Raw genomic sequence first — 14,059 nt, 5'->3', positions numbered from 1 at the left:
TCTTAGTAGACAAGGGATACATAGCAAAGTGCGTGTACAGTAAACAAGGGCAATATAATCAAAGCTGTTTTCCTCCCGAGCTGAAATCCCAGACCACCTTGCCAAATGAGGCCAGTTAAAGTAAACATAATAAATGCCTTTTCCAGACAGATGCGCTCCTGAAAAAAACAGAAAGGAGATGGGAAGATATACTGACCAAGCAGGTTAATGGGGGTGAATTAAACATAGAAGGAACAGACCAGCTGGCGTACGGGCCTTTTGCAGAAAACTGGAGATATTCACAAAAAAAATTAAGCTCAACAAAAATCTGAGAAAGATGCAGGAGGGAACTGATTCTAAGTTCAACCTAGCCTTGCCTTGAGCCTCAGACTGATTTGGAAATTAGCAGTTTACTAAGTCGATGACTAGTTGTTTGGATGGAAGATATACCATAAAATCGTGAGAGATATAGAGAAGGACCCAGTCACATCCTAGTTATCATTTCCCACTACCAGGAAAAAAAGAAGATTCAACACTGATCATCTCTCTTATGCCAGGTACCTTCACATAGTTATGGCTTATTTAATCTTCGTAACCTTGTGTGGTAGATATTGCTAGCAGCCCATTTTATGGATGAGGAAACTGAGGCTCGGGGAGATTGGGGAATCGCTCAACTTCACAAAGCTAGCAAGGAGCATAGCAGTGACTCAAAGTCAGTTCTTCTGAGACCCAGCTGAAAGTGTTGCCCCATGCCAAATGGCATCTGATTCTGTGTCTCTGTCTACTAAGGAAGTAAAATACAAGGGACAGTCAAAAATAAATGCTGCAGATTTATAAGGGATAGAAAATTATTATTGAGTAGGGACTTAGTTCATTTTTTATTAGAGTTGGCTTTATAAAATTATATATATATATATAATATATATATAGTACACATAATTATCCCAGGGAGTTCATTGCTAGTGAGATTTATAAAGGCAAATAACTTTACGTGATTTAGAAGGGATTCTAGGCATGTAAGGAAATCAGGTGTGTCTGTACTTGCTGAGACGTGAATTACAAGGATTGTTAGCGCTCTTGCTTTGGTATCTGGGGGAAGAGAAGGAAGGGCCGTGGAGGAGGGAAGGGAAAGGGAGGGAGAAGTTTAATCCCGGCTCCAAGGAACTATGTTTTCTTTCACACTCCAAACTTTGATCCGAAAGAGGAAAGTTTCTCAGCCTCTAAGGCCTGTGTTCCCACTACCCATCCATCAGTTTGCCATACTGTGGTGGCTGGCATGTTGCTGTGATGCTGGACGCTATGTCACTGGCATTTCAGATACTAGCAGGGTCATGCATGGGAGACAGGTTCCAGTGGAGCTTCCAGACTGACAGATCAGAAAGAAAGGCCTGGTGATCTACTTTGTAAAATTAGCCAATGAAACCCTTACGGATCACTATAGAACACTGTCTGACTTGCTTGCTTTGGAGAAGTCATCAGGACAAATGAATCACCAGAGAAGGACATCATGTTTGGTGAAGCAGAGGGCCAGCAAAGGCATGGGAGGCCATTAGCGAGACGGATTGGCACAATGGCCACAGGGATGGACTCAAACCTGCTGGCGACTGTGAGATGACACAGGACCAGGCACCGTTTCATTCTCTTGTATATAAGGTCACTCATGAGTCAAAGGCTCCATTTCTTTATCTATAAAAGGCAAATGGTATCACTTACCTCATGGTGCTATCATGAGGATGTAGTAAGATAACGCACTCAATGGGTTTGATGTAGTATTTTTACTTATATAGTAAACTGCTCAGCAAATGGATGATGGTGGTGATAGAAAAGGAGGAGGAGGTCTGTAAGCTCATAGATGGTTTAGTGTAACTTCCTGAAATCAGTGTGGTGCGGTGGTTTAGAATCTAGCTTCTCAAAGTGTGGTAAGGGGACCAGCAGCACTATTATCATCCTGGGAGATCTTAGACATGTAGAATCTTAGGCCCACCGCAGATCTACTGAATCAGAGTCTGCATTTTACCAGATCCCCAAGTGATTTGTGTGCACATTAATGGGTGAGAAGCACTCATTTAGAGCATGGCCTCTGAGGTCACCCCTCTGAACTTACCCAATTGGGGTTTGAGTCCAACTCCATAGATATGTGTCCTTGAGCAAATTTCTTTCACTTCCTGTGCTTCAGTTTCCTCGTCTTAAGACATCATATCTACCTCATGGAGTTGCTGTGAGGATTAAATGAAATTATATATATGGAGGCCTGGTTAAGCACTTGGCTGCTAACTGAAAGGATGGCGGTTCGAACCCACCCCACAGGTGAAAGATCTGGCAATCTGCTCCCATAACCCAAAACCTACTACCATCAAGTCAATTCTGACTCATAGCGACCCTATAGGATTCCCAAGGCTGTAAATCTCTACAGAAGCAGGCTGCCACATCCTTCTCCCTCGGAGCACTGGTGGTTTCAAACCACCCACCTTTCAGTTAGTAGTCGATCACTTTAACCACTGTGTCACTAGGGCTTCTGCTCCCATAATGATTAACAAAAAAAAAAACAAACCCATTGACTTCGAGTCCATTGCAACTCATAGTGACCCTACAGGACAGAATAGAACTGCCCTATAGGGTTTCCAAGGCTTGTAATCTTTATGGAAGCAGACTGCCACATCTTCTCCGTCAGAGCCACTGGTGGGTTCGAACTGCTGACCTTTTGGTTAGCAGCCAAGCGCTTAACCACTGCTCTACAAGGGCTCCATCCTGTAAAGATTACAGCCTAGAACACCCTATGGGACAGTTCTACTCTGTCACATGAGGTTGCTATCAGTTAGAATCGACTCGATGGCACCCAACAACAACAATACACACACACACACTTAGCGTGGAGTCTGGCACACAGTGAGCACTCAATATCCATTAGATTTGTTACTGTGATTCATCCCCACAGAGGACAGACCCGGGCCCAAGGTTGCCTGGCCTTTACATGGTACAATTTCATACTCCTTTACTCTTCTAGTTGCCTCTAATCCGTTGAAGTCCTTGGCACTGTATTTGCTATGGCCAGCAGAAGCCCTGTGTCTGTGGCCACCATTGACCCCTTGACTGTGAAATATATGCCCTCCTGACTCACCCAGTCTCTGAATCATTCTGAGAGCATGCAGCAGGCAACCCCCTCCCAGGCTCCCTTTCACATACCTCGCCCTTCGCAAACACAGAGGCCAGGCTGGGGCACAAGATCCCAAACTTCTTTTCCCATTACTCTTTCTCGGTAATGCCTAGTGACTTCCCTCTGGGGTACGAACTGGTTTCTGAACAATAGGCTCGGTATCTGCAGACTTTTTTTCTTTGCTCTGGTGGCTTCTGTGTCCTTAATGCTAAGACTTTTTTAGGCTCAACCTCTCAGCTCAGATGATGTCTGCTGAGACCCCTAAGGGGTCTGAGTGCTACACATACCTCATAGGCTCATCAAGGTACCTCTGGGTTGGAGCTTGGCAGCATTAAGCAGGGACTGGCAACACCACTCTGCTTTCTCGGTAGCAGCAAAAAGCAATAAGCAATATAGAAGACTAATGGAGGGAGGGAGAGGAAAGTAAAGACAGGGAAGGATGGAAGGAGAATCTCATTCTTTGACTGGAATTTGGTCAAAACACCAGCCTCCCTGCCAGGGACTAATGAAAATTATAAACAAACTCTGGCCTTTGTGTCTGGGGTGACTCCTCCAACCCTCATCAGAAAAGCATGTGCCCGAAGTGTTTTGCCTGGAGGGGAGAGGAGTTTGCCCTCAGCCATCTATGCTGTCATGTTTAGGCCTCCCTCATGAGCAGGAGTCCACATGTGAGGACCACCGTTTAGGGGTGGTCTGCGGTCACGAGACAAGGTGAAATGAACTGGTCCACGTGTTCACATGTGTACTGTGTGCTCACCCAGCCATCCATGGCCCATTCATTGTATCCCTCACCCCCTCCTTGGGTCACCTGCCTGTATGCTTCATCACAGCAAGTCCCAACCAGCTGCTTCTCTCTGTGCTGTGACTACCTCTATCTCCAGTCAAAAAGCTGCTAGTCAGAAAAATTATCAACAGGGTTTAGGAAACTCACGGGTTTGAAGAGTCCTACAGACATCACAATACAATTTAGGATTGCAAGAAAACGAAGACTAATAGCCAGCCACACAACAGACACTCACACATACTTACATGTACACACACACATACTTACATGCACACACACTCACATACTTACATGCACACACACTAACACACACAGTCACTCATACTCACACTAACTCACTCACAAGCTGAATTCTGAAAGCACATCCCAGTCAGGCTGTGCAAGTCGCCACCTTCAAGGCCTCTGAAAGCTGGGGACACAGAATGAGGCCCTCCTACCAAACCCCACATTTGAGGCCATCAGGGTTCAAATGGGGCGTGGTGGTGAGAAGGTGGGCTCCTCAAGGTGCAAGGGCAGGAGATGTACTTGTCCACAGGAGGATTTTCCATGAAGAAACCTGACACATCAGAAGAAGTCCAGCTGGCAAATCAGCATTGACCAACGCACTTGCTGTTCACTTCACCCTGTCTGCACTCCCCTGACGTGCCAGCGCACAAACACCAAACTGAGTGCCAGAGCTCCGAAGCCTTTGGGCTCTTCTAAGGGGGAGGCGGCCGGGCAAGAGGCCTGGGGGCCAGGGCCAGACTGTTCTCAGCCTCCTTTGGGTGAAGTCACAGTGACCCCAAGTGGTCACTTTGGTAAGGCACCCTCTGAACATGGTGCCGCCTTCCAGGGGGCTGGAAAGTGGGAGGTGGGCTTCCAGGACTCAAGTAGAAAAGAGGAAAGGGCAGAGACTTCTATACTCCTCTTCTTCATAAAGCTGGGACATAAAAGGAGCCATCCCCCTATTTGTGTTAAAGGACGAGGGAACAGTGAACCAGGAGAAAAGCCAGGTGGGAATTTTTCAGCTTCTGCTTTGGCTTCTTCAGCAAAGAGTGCTTGTTTACAGTAAAGACCCAGAGACAAGATGTTCCTGTAGGACAGGGGATGATGAGACATGTTTTTCATTAATTTCACTGGCAACGAGAAGGTTCCATCTGAGAAAGCTCCTTAGTATTACTATTTTTTAAAATATGGGTTTGTCAGGCCAGTCTCTTCCTTATAGTCAGCATGGAATTGGCTGCTTCTCTTGATGTTTGAACATCATCCACACCAAGAGAGCAGGGAGATGTCCTCAAAAGCCTAAGTCATTCAGGGGACCCGAAGAAGCACCTACTGTTACCCAAGGAGATAAGGGTGAGGAGCCTAAGAGGTTAGATCTCCATTCTATTAAAAAAAAATAGATGGCTGCCTATCTGGTGTGACTTGGCTCCCAGAAGACCCTCCATCTCCAAATATCTCCCCATCTGTGAATCTTCTCATCCCCAAATTCCACCACTGGAAAGTTCCCCTAGGAGGGGACCTACATTAGGTCCCTGGTTTTCATGAACTAGATCTGGTTTTGCATGTGCTGTTCCCTCAACCTGGGATGTCTTCTCCTTAACTGAAGTTCCACTGATCCTTCAAACCCAGCTCAGATATCTTCTCTTGGAAGTTTTCCCAACACTACCCACCACCACTGCCGTAACCATGCTGCTTCTATGTCTCATCTATTTTTTCACTATGCTTCATACTGAAGATAAAATTTTTTTTTTTTTTTTAAATCCCTTGACCCAAAGATCTCAGAGTCTAGTGAGGAGACAGACATATGCACTAACAATAACAATGTAATACTCTGACCACTATAAGGGAGAAGGATTACAAACAGCAAATGCTCTGCTATGGTGCTAATTACACTGAGTTGTAATTAATGGACTTTCTTGTATCCCCTGCTAGACTGAAAGCTCCTTGGGGGCAGGGTCTTCAGTTTGTTCCTCCCTGTGAAGGCAGGTGTCCAATACACTAGGGCCAACCAAATTTTTAACCTTACTTTGGTAGACTTGAACTTTCACAGACACTTGGGGGATGAGCCCAGGGATTTAGAGATGAAAAAAGTCCATATGTCCACATGGCTACCTGAACCCAACCTGCGGACCACAAGTGTAATGTTTTTGCTGGCAAGAAACAGCAGTCTCAGTTACTTGGCCCTCCTCCATACTGCTTTCCCCACTGGTAGCAGTAAGCATACAGATTAGGTTTCCTAAACAGAGGGAAGTCATTCTGGTTTTATCACCCGTGGTCCTTGCAGTACAGGTGAGAAATCACTGCTTACTATGCCTCACCCTGACCACCGCAGGATTCCATACTTTCTTCTCTCTACTTTTCCTAATCTTGGCTAGCTTTCAAGGTACAACTCAAGCCCCTTTTCTAGAAAGCCTTCTCTGGCTATTCCAGCCCATGCTGATCTCTTCTCCCCACAGAAACAGCTTTCTTAGTCAGCAGCCCAAGGCGTAGGATCAAATTACTCTCAAGTTCCAATATGATTACTCCATTCCCCACTACTGGACTGTAAGACTCTTATGGACAGGGGCCATGCTGTGGTGTGGCAGAATGAACAAGGGACTTGGATTCCAAACCCAGTCTTAGCATGCATTAGCTTCATGGTCTTGGTCAAAGAGTAGACTTCTCTTCTGAGCCTCTGTTTGCTCATCAGCAATATCCTCCTGGCAAAGCTACTGTTGGGATTAAATAAGATAACAGGTAGGAATCTCTAAGAAGCTATAGTTATAACAGTACTCTTTACCATCAGACACTCAAAAATCCTTTACCCCTTCCTCATTTCCTCCCTTCCTTCTTCATTATTCTTCTAGATTACCTATTGCATGTTGTCCAGTACTTGGCATATTATGGGCACGCAATAAATAATTGACTTCTTTAGCACAGGTTCCTTTTCATCTCCCTAAGGGCAAGGCTGATGTCCTTCAGGTCACCCTGGTATCCCCAGTACAGAGCCTTGTGCTTGGCACAAAGGAGGCACTCAGTAGTGTTTGTGGAGTGAATGAATGGTGTGCTTTAAGAGTTCAGAGAAGAATAGGTGTGCAGTGAAATAGTTGGAAAGGAGTCAACCTCCAAGCTGAACAAAGGAGGTTCAATAAGGAACGGAAAGTGGTGGTTTCCTAAGGGATAATTTTTCTGAGCTGCTGTTAAGAAAGAGAATAGAGCCATGTATATGCTACCACTTTCAGGAGTTGGATGGAAAGATAAAAGGAGCATTGATGAAGAGCAATGGGAAATCTCTCCGAGTCCTCAGAGTGCTGTTGTATAAGTATACTGAATATGCCTTGGATACACATTTTCTTTTCCAGTAGAACTGTGTTTTACCTGCTGGCAAAGAGCAACAATTCACTTGTAGCACAGGAAGAAAGTGGCTGAAAATCAAAGGAAAGCAGCAGGCACAAACCTATAAGCGAGTCCCACTTCCCCACCCCCTAGACAGAAAGCCTGGGAAGAGAGAGCTTTAAATTCTGCTCTGAAGTTTTCTGGGAGAAGATGATTCTGTTGTAAATTATTGAACACGTCATTTAAGCTTCATAAATAAGAAACTCGGATGAAAGCGTTACGTGTTAGATCCGTTTGGCAACATATAATTTCTGTCTTACTCCCTCAATCTGTCATCCTTATCTACATCGCAGAATTTCTACTTCATTATAGGCAACTGAAGGTCTCAATCAGTTGTCTGAGAAAAGTAGTTTATGTCCCAAAGGTAATCTAATTTCTCCAACCAAGGATGTACCTGGGACTTGCTTAACGTATCGGCAGAGATAAATGTGTGCTTTCAACAGATTCGGCGGTGTTGCAATCACTCACTCAATCTAGAGTCAGCCACTTGGCCCCAGCTAGGTGCAAGCTCTTCACTGACACCTGGACTCGCTGAATCATTGCTTTCACCCAGAGCCAACAGTTTAAGCCTTAGCCAACAGACAACAACAGGTATACCTAGAACCAACCTGCATACCTGTGTGGGGCACTTTTTATAGCTAATGAGACCACCCACAAAGAATGGACTTAAAAATCCTAAAATAGTTCTCTGAGCAAGGTAATAATACTATTAGCTACCTTCTGGGCCAACCACTATACTTTACACACATTGATTCATTTAATCCTCACAATAACATTCTGAGATAGATACTGTTGTAATTCTCATTGTATGGAAACTGGAGCTGAAAGATGTTAAGTAATCAAGGTCACACACGTAGAAGATGGCAAAACCTGAAAATGAACACAGGTATGTCATACTTCAAAGTCTGGTGCTTTTACCTCCACCTGTGTTGACCTTCAGAGAAAGAAAGAACTAAGGATTAGGAAAGGAATAGAGCTAGTTCAAGAAAGAAAAAAGGTGGCTGATTGAAACACCCCCCAAGACAGGGTTTGGGGACTTCATTCTTTTGATGGAGCTAGGTCAGAAAGACCTGCTAGATTCTGCCATGCTCAAGCATGGGGTTATGTACTGCATGGGCTGAGCTAAAGCCATACTGAGAGGAGGGGGTACAGAACCTTCAGGCTACCCTGCAACACTCCCTTGGTTAAACCAAGCCATGTTAAGAAAAGGCTGATCAATGCATTTTCTCTCAAAATCATTCACATTACCTCAAGGATCCCAGGGAAGTCAAGCTGCCCCAAGGGGCATCCCAATCCTCCTAAAAGCCCTGAACCTTGAGGTCAGAAAGCTGGATGACTTCTCCAGCTGGTGGCAGACATACTTTGTACCTCAGTTTCATTTTATAAAAAGATGGAGAAAAGACTATTCATCCTACTTTCTTCAAAAGGTCATGCTGAGGCTCAAAACACATTCAAGTATTTTGAAAAGCACAAGTGTTGTATAAGTGCGGAATAGGACTAAAATCAGCCATGGTTCTAGGGTGCACACACAGAGCCCCACAAAAAGCCTATCAGAAGGACTCAGACTGACAATGGGAGACCCTCAAGGGTGATGATTTTATCTTGGGTGCATTTTTATACACTTCCAGTCCTAATAAATGAAGATGAGTTTGATGGCAATATGGTAGGATGAATAATGGCCCCTAAAGATGTTCAGGAGCCCTGGTGGCACAGTGGTTAAGAGTTTGGCTGCTAACCAAAAGGTCGGCAGTTCAAATCCACCAGCCACTCCTTGGAAATCCCACGGGGGCAATTCTACCCTGTCCTATAGGGTCACTATGAGTCAGAATTGACTCAACGGCAATGGATTTGTTTTTATTTTTGTTTTTTGTTTTTTTGGCAAAGATGTTCACATCCTAATCCCTGGAACCTATGAATTTGTCACCTTACATGGCAAAAGGAAATTTGCAGATGTGATTAAGTTAAACTCTTAAGATGGAAAATTATCCTGAATTATCCCGGTGGGCCCAATGTAATCATAAGAGTCCTTATAAGAGGTAGGGGAGGATCGGAATCAGAAAGAGAGAGAGAAGAGAAAGAGAGATTGTCAGAAAACGCTATGCTGCTGGCTTTGAAGATGGAGGCAGGGGCCACAAGCCAAGGAATGCGGGCAGTCTCTAGAAGTTGGATAAGTCAAGAAACAAATTTTCCTCTAGAACCTCCAGAAGGAACACAGCCATGCTAACCCATTTTAGACCTCTGACCTCCTGAACTATAAGATAATAAATCTGTGTCATTTTAAGCCACTAAGTTTGTAGTAATTTGTTACAGCAGCATTAGCAAACTAATGTACCAGTTAAACAAGTTAGTCTGAAAAAGAATGTGGAAGAAGGTTAGGAGAGATACCAGATAATTCCAGGTATTTCTGGAGCCATCCGCCAATACTCGGTTGAATTGAACCCCCAATATTTCCCCAGAGAGGATTATTTCCTTTAGCTGGACAATATTAGTGTTTCCTCCATCTTACTTCAGTCCCCCAGAAGTCATCCTAAGATTAAACCCTTAGCTTTAAATACCCTGCGGCCTTAATTATCGACCTTGGTAGGGAACCCACAGCAGCAGGGCTTCTGCATCCCATTACATTAAAAACCTGACAGCCCTGTGCTCAGAGAGAAAGTCCATCCACAGATGTTCCTTAGAAGGGACCCAGGAGTCCCCATATGGCCTCAGCCCCTATGTACAAAAGATGCAGCTTGGTCCTCATATACAATATTCAAGAAATGCTTCAAAGGCCCATGTCCACACAATTCTTCTCAATTACACAGTCCTCAATTCACAATTTAAGCAAAAACTTCCTTCACCAGTTCTAGCCAACCTGAGACACTGAGTACCACAGGGAGGCCTTCCACAGGAGAGCATACTTCTGAAGGTCACGGACAAGAGCGTCCTCACTGCCTTCTTGAGGTGACCAGCAACAAGAAGGAAATTCTGCGCTGGCCAGGCTCATCCTATTGACATGGTATGGATTTCCTAAGTGGTGAAATCAGGAATTCCTAATAGATAAAATTAAGAGAGGATTCAGGAAGGACTAAAAATAATATCTAAATAGGAGTCTAAGATCATTTGCTTCCTTCATTAAGACTTCCTCCATCCCTAACACACACGCACAGGTGCGCGCGCGCGCGCGCGCACACACACACACACACACACATGCAGAGTAATGTTTTGTATTTCTGTATCTACCAACAGATCTGGTGCCTGGCACTGAGTATGGGGTTGGAATATCTGCCATCATGAACTCACAGCAGAGTGTACCAGCTACCATGAATGCCAGGACTGGTGAGTGGGAGGATTGGTGAGGAAGACCAGGATATATGTAACCCCAAGAAGCCATGGAAGCTTGTCCTGGCAAGGGTTGGTCAGAAGATAATGCATCCAGTGAACAGTTCCCTGGATGATAACTATCAGCCTGAGGAAAAACAACCACCTGCAACCTTTGATTCTCCTGTGCTTAACCTCTGATATCTGACATGCAGGATGGAGTCCTTCCTATTCTCCATAAATCTGTGTATGGTCCCCTATGGTACAAAGGACTGCCCAGGACTGTGCAGAGCACAGATGGTTGTATACATATATATACACATACATACATATATAATGTGTGTGTGTGTATGTGTGTGTGTGTATATACATATATATATATATCAAGTCATATTTATCTAGTCATCTAAGCAATGATGTCTCTCACTCTGCACTTGTGTGGTACAGGTCACTGGGATGGAAGTCTAGACTTGGGAAAAAACCCATTAAATCCAAAGAAAATAGAAGACTACACTTGAGACTCTTGCTTCTTTAGATCTAGCATTCTTGCTTCCTAATTCTGGGTAAATTATAGTCACTCTAGTAGCTTAGGTACAAGCAGCCTGAGCTGGAGCTGAGCATTTGGCACCAATCCCAAATTGTCTAGCGTAGACATCCTTTCCTAGTGAGGTCAAAACAATCTAGACCTAAGCCCCAGGAGTCCACAGATCTACTTGCCTACACACTCATAGCTAGGCCAAGTCAAAATGGCCCAGGGATGCGAAGTAGCTACTGTTACGAGGAATGGCAAATCCGTACTTGATGCTGGCTCATGGTTTGCCCTGGTTGGCTTACTGAGAAAACCTGGGAGAAAATGAATCTGGAGAGCTTGAAAATCAGAAGCCAGCTTTGTTCCAGAGGTGGATGTATTCCAGTCGTGTCTGAGCTAGTAATGCCTTTCTGTGGCTTGTCCATCTGTTTGCCAAGCTCCTGGCTGTATTTCCAAGGGAAGGTGCTTAACAAAGTGTGAGATAAGTGTCAGCAATGACAAGCTAATCCTCATGGTTGGCAGGCCTGCTGATAGCTTAGAATCCCTCAGGATTAAGTGTGGTCTAATTACTACCGGCCCCTCTGTGGGACCTGTGTAAAATAGACCACTTGTGTTGATCCACAGAACTTGACAGTCCCCGAGACCTCATGGTGACAGCCTCCTCAGAGACCTCCATCTCCCTCATCTGGACCAAGGCCAATGGCCCCATTGATCACTACCGAATTACATTTACCCCATCCTCTGGGATCGCCTCCGAAGTCACTGTGCCCAAGGACAAGACCTCGTACACACTGACAAACCTAGAACCCGGGGCAGAGTACATCATATCGATCACCGCTGAGAGGGGCCGGCAGCAGAGTTTGGAGTCCACGGTGGATGCCTTCACAGGTACCAGGCAGCAGAAACCCCATGGGGGCTCCCAGATCCCACCCAGCCAGGTTCAGGGATCAGCAGATCTCACTCAGTGTGAGCAGGTCACAGGCAACCTTCTCTCCCAATGGCCCATTTCCTTTAGAAAAGGGAGGAATGAGTAGAGAAAGAAGAGATGGAGGAAAAACTAATAAATACATCAAGAGGGAGTGGTTGGAAGAAAAGGGAGAGGGGAATAAGTGTGCCAAACCTCTGAAAATTTGTGTCTGGTTTCCTATAGCCTGGATATAATTGTTGATTTGTCCATCTTCCCCTGCCTGCACTCAATCAGTGGACATTCAGTATATCCATGAGATCATGTTAAATTCCTTCCAGGATAGAAATTTTCAATCCTGGATCAGTATTATGAATAACTCACAGAGGTAATTCTGGTTTTCCTTTGCTGAGGGCATTCATCTTTCAGTATGTAGCTGGGGAAATGGGAGTGGCCAGGACTGGAGAGTGAGAAGGTGAAGACTCCAGGTCAGCTGGTGAAGGTGTAGCCCTTGTTATCAAGGAGAGACGATCCCTGGAGTCAGGCAGCTGTCCTAGCCCAGTGGCCCCACCACTTCACACGTGTTTCAGAACCATCCATCTCCTCTGTTTGGCAGGTTTCCGCCCCATCTCCCATTTGCACTTTTCTCACGTGACCTCCTCCAGCGTGAACATCACCTGGAGTGACCCATCCCCTCCAGCAGACAGACTCATTCTGAACTACAGCCCCCGGGATGAAGAGGAAGAGATACTAGAGGTCTCCCTGGATGCCACCAAGAGGCATGCTGTCCTGATGGGCCTGCAGCCAGCCACTGAGTACATTGTGAACCTGGTGGCTGTCCATGGCACGGTGACCTCTGAGCCAATTGTGGGCTCCATCACCACAGGTGAGGCTGGAGGGCTTGACAGCAGGTTGTGAAGGGAGTTCACTCAGTAGCCTTTGAAAAATCCATGAAATTTTAAAACGAGAAACACCCAGGGAGTCGGGGACTGCTTCATTTGGCTACAGAGGGTCTGTGAGCTGTTCTGATACACCTACTTCTTCCAGTGCCACACAAGATGCACAAGATGGGAAACTCCTATCTGGAAGGTAGCATAGACCCAATATCTTGAAGAGGGCAGAGCTTGAATACATTGTTCCGGAGGTCCTTCCACTACCAGCCTGGGAGGAATCCCATGTACAGTGAGGAAACTCCTGTTCCTATTCTGGAGAGCCATCTCTTGATTAGCTTATATGGTTCTCTGCTAAGCAAGGTCACTGATGCAATTGATGCTTTCTCAGAACCAGAGGAACTAGTGTGTGACCACATGGTGATGTGGCACTCAGAAAGTAGGATCTACTTGTACATGGCTTAGAAAACACAGGCACCTTGATATGGGTTAGATGGCCATCTCATCATTCCCAAATACAATCCCAAATATGAGTGTGCATGTTGGTGAGGACATGTGTGTTTGAGTAGTTTCCTAAGTACTGACAAGAAGTTACAAGCTGTACAAGCGGATTAAACAGCCAACTGATTTTGACCCTGCCATCTCACAGCATGTAAAAATGAAGCATACAGCATAAATGAAATACAATTTAGGAAAGTGGATTTGTTCTGGACTTGTGCTCTGAAATCCCTCCACAATCAATAGGCAGTTCTTCCAAAGTGAACCAAAGGTGGCTGACAAAAAAAAAATAAAAGACTGAGGCGGAGTTTGATTTGTCCAAGAGAAGCTCCCCCAGAGAAAATGGCCATATTACTCCTATTCCAAGTTCAAAACAAAACATATGAATGTAAAGGGAAGTTTTCGGATGGCCTTCAGATAGGTAGTATTTGTTGCACAGCCACAGATCTCGCCAGCTAGGCTTTATGTTGTTTAAATATTCTCCGTGGACATGACTTTGGCCATGCCTATGAAGTTTCAGTTGATACTATGGCCTGAAATGATTTTAAGAATGCCCTACTATGCAGTCACTACCTGTCTGTCAGTGGAGTCTTGTGTGTTGCTATCATGCTAAACAGATTTCAACAGAGTTTCCAGACTAAGAGAGACAAGGAAGAAAGACTGG

The 14,059-nt window shown here is 45.1% G+C and overlaps 1 protein-coding gene across 2 annotated transcripts in view; it reads left to right on the top strand.

Moving 5' to 3' along the window:
• The window catches only part of TNR (tenascin R), a 497,374-nt gene that overhangs the window by 444,085 nt on the left and 39,230 nt on the right, over positions 1-14,059 (top strand). For both annotated transcript variants that reach the window (XM_023728058.1, XM_004372844.1), the window contains exons 10-12: positions 10,503-10,592; positions 11,728-11,991; positions 12,624-12,893. In XM_023728058.1, the coding sequence (XP_023583826.1) occupies positions 10,503-10,592; positions 11,728-11,991; positions 12,624-12,893 (624 nt within the window). The remainder of the gene's footprint in view (positions 1-10,502; positions 10,593-11,727; positions 11,992-12,623; positions 12,894-14,059) is intronic.

This window comes from Trichechus manatus, unplaced genomic scaffold (assembly GCF_000243295.1).
Source record: "Trichechus manatus latirostris isolate Lorelei unplaced genomic scaffold, TriManLat1.0 scaffold00021, whole genome shotgun sequence".
Lineage (NCBI taxonomy): Eukaryota > Metazoa > Chordata > Mammalia > Sirenia > Trichechidae > Trichechus > Trichechus manatus.
Note: the sequence above shows the minus strand (reverse complement) of the source record. Positions and strands in the feature narration are given on the sequence as shown.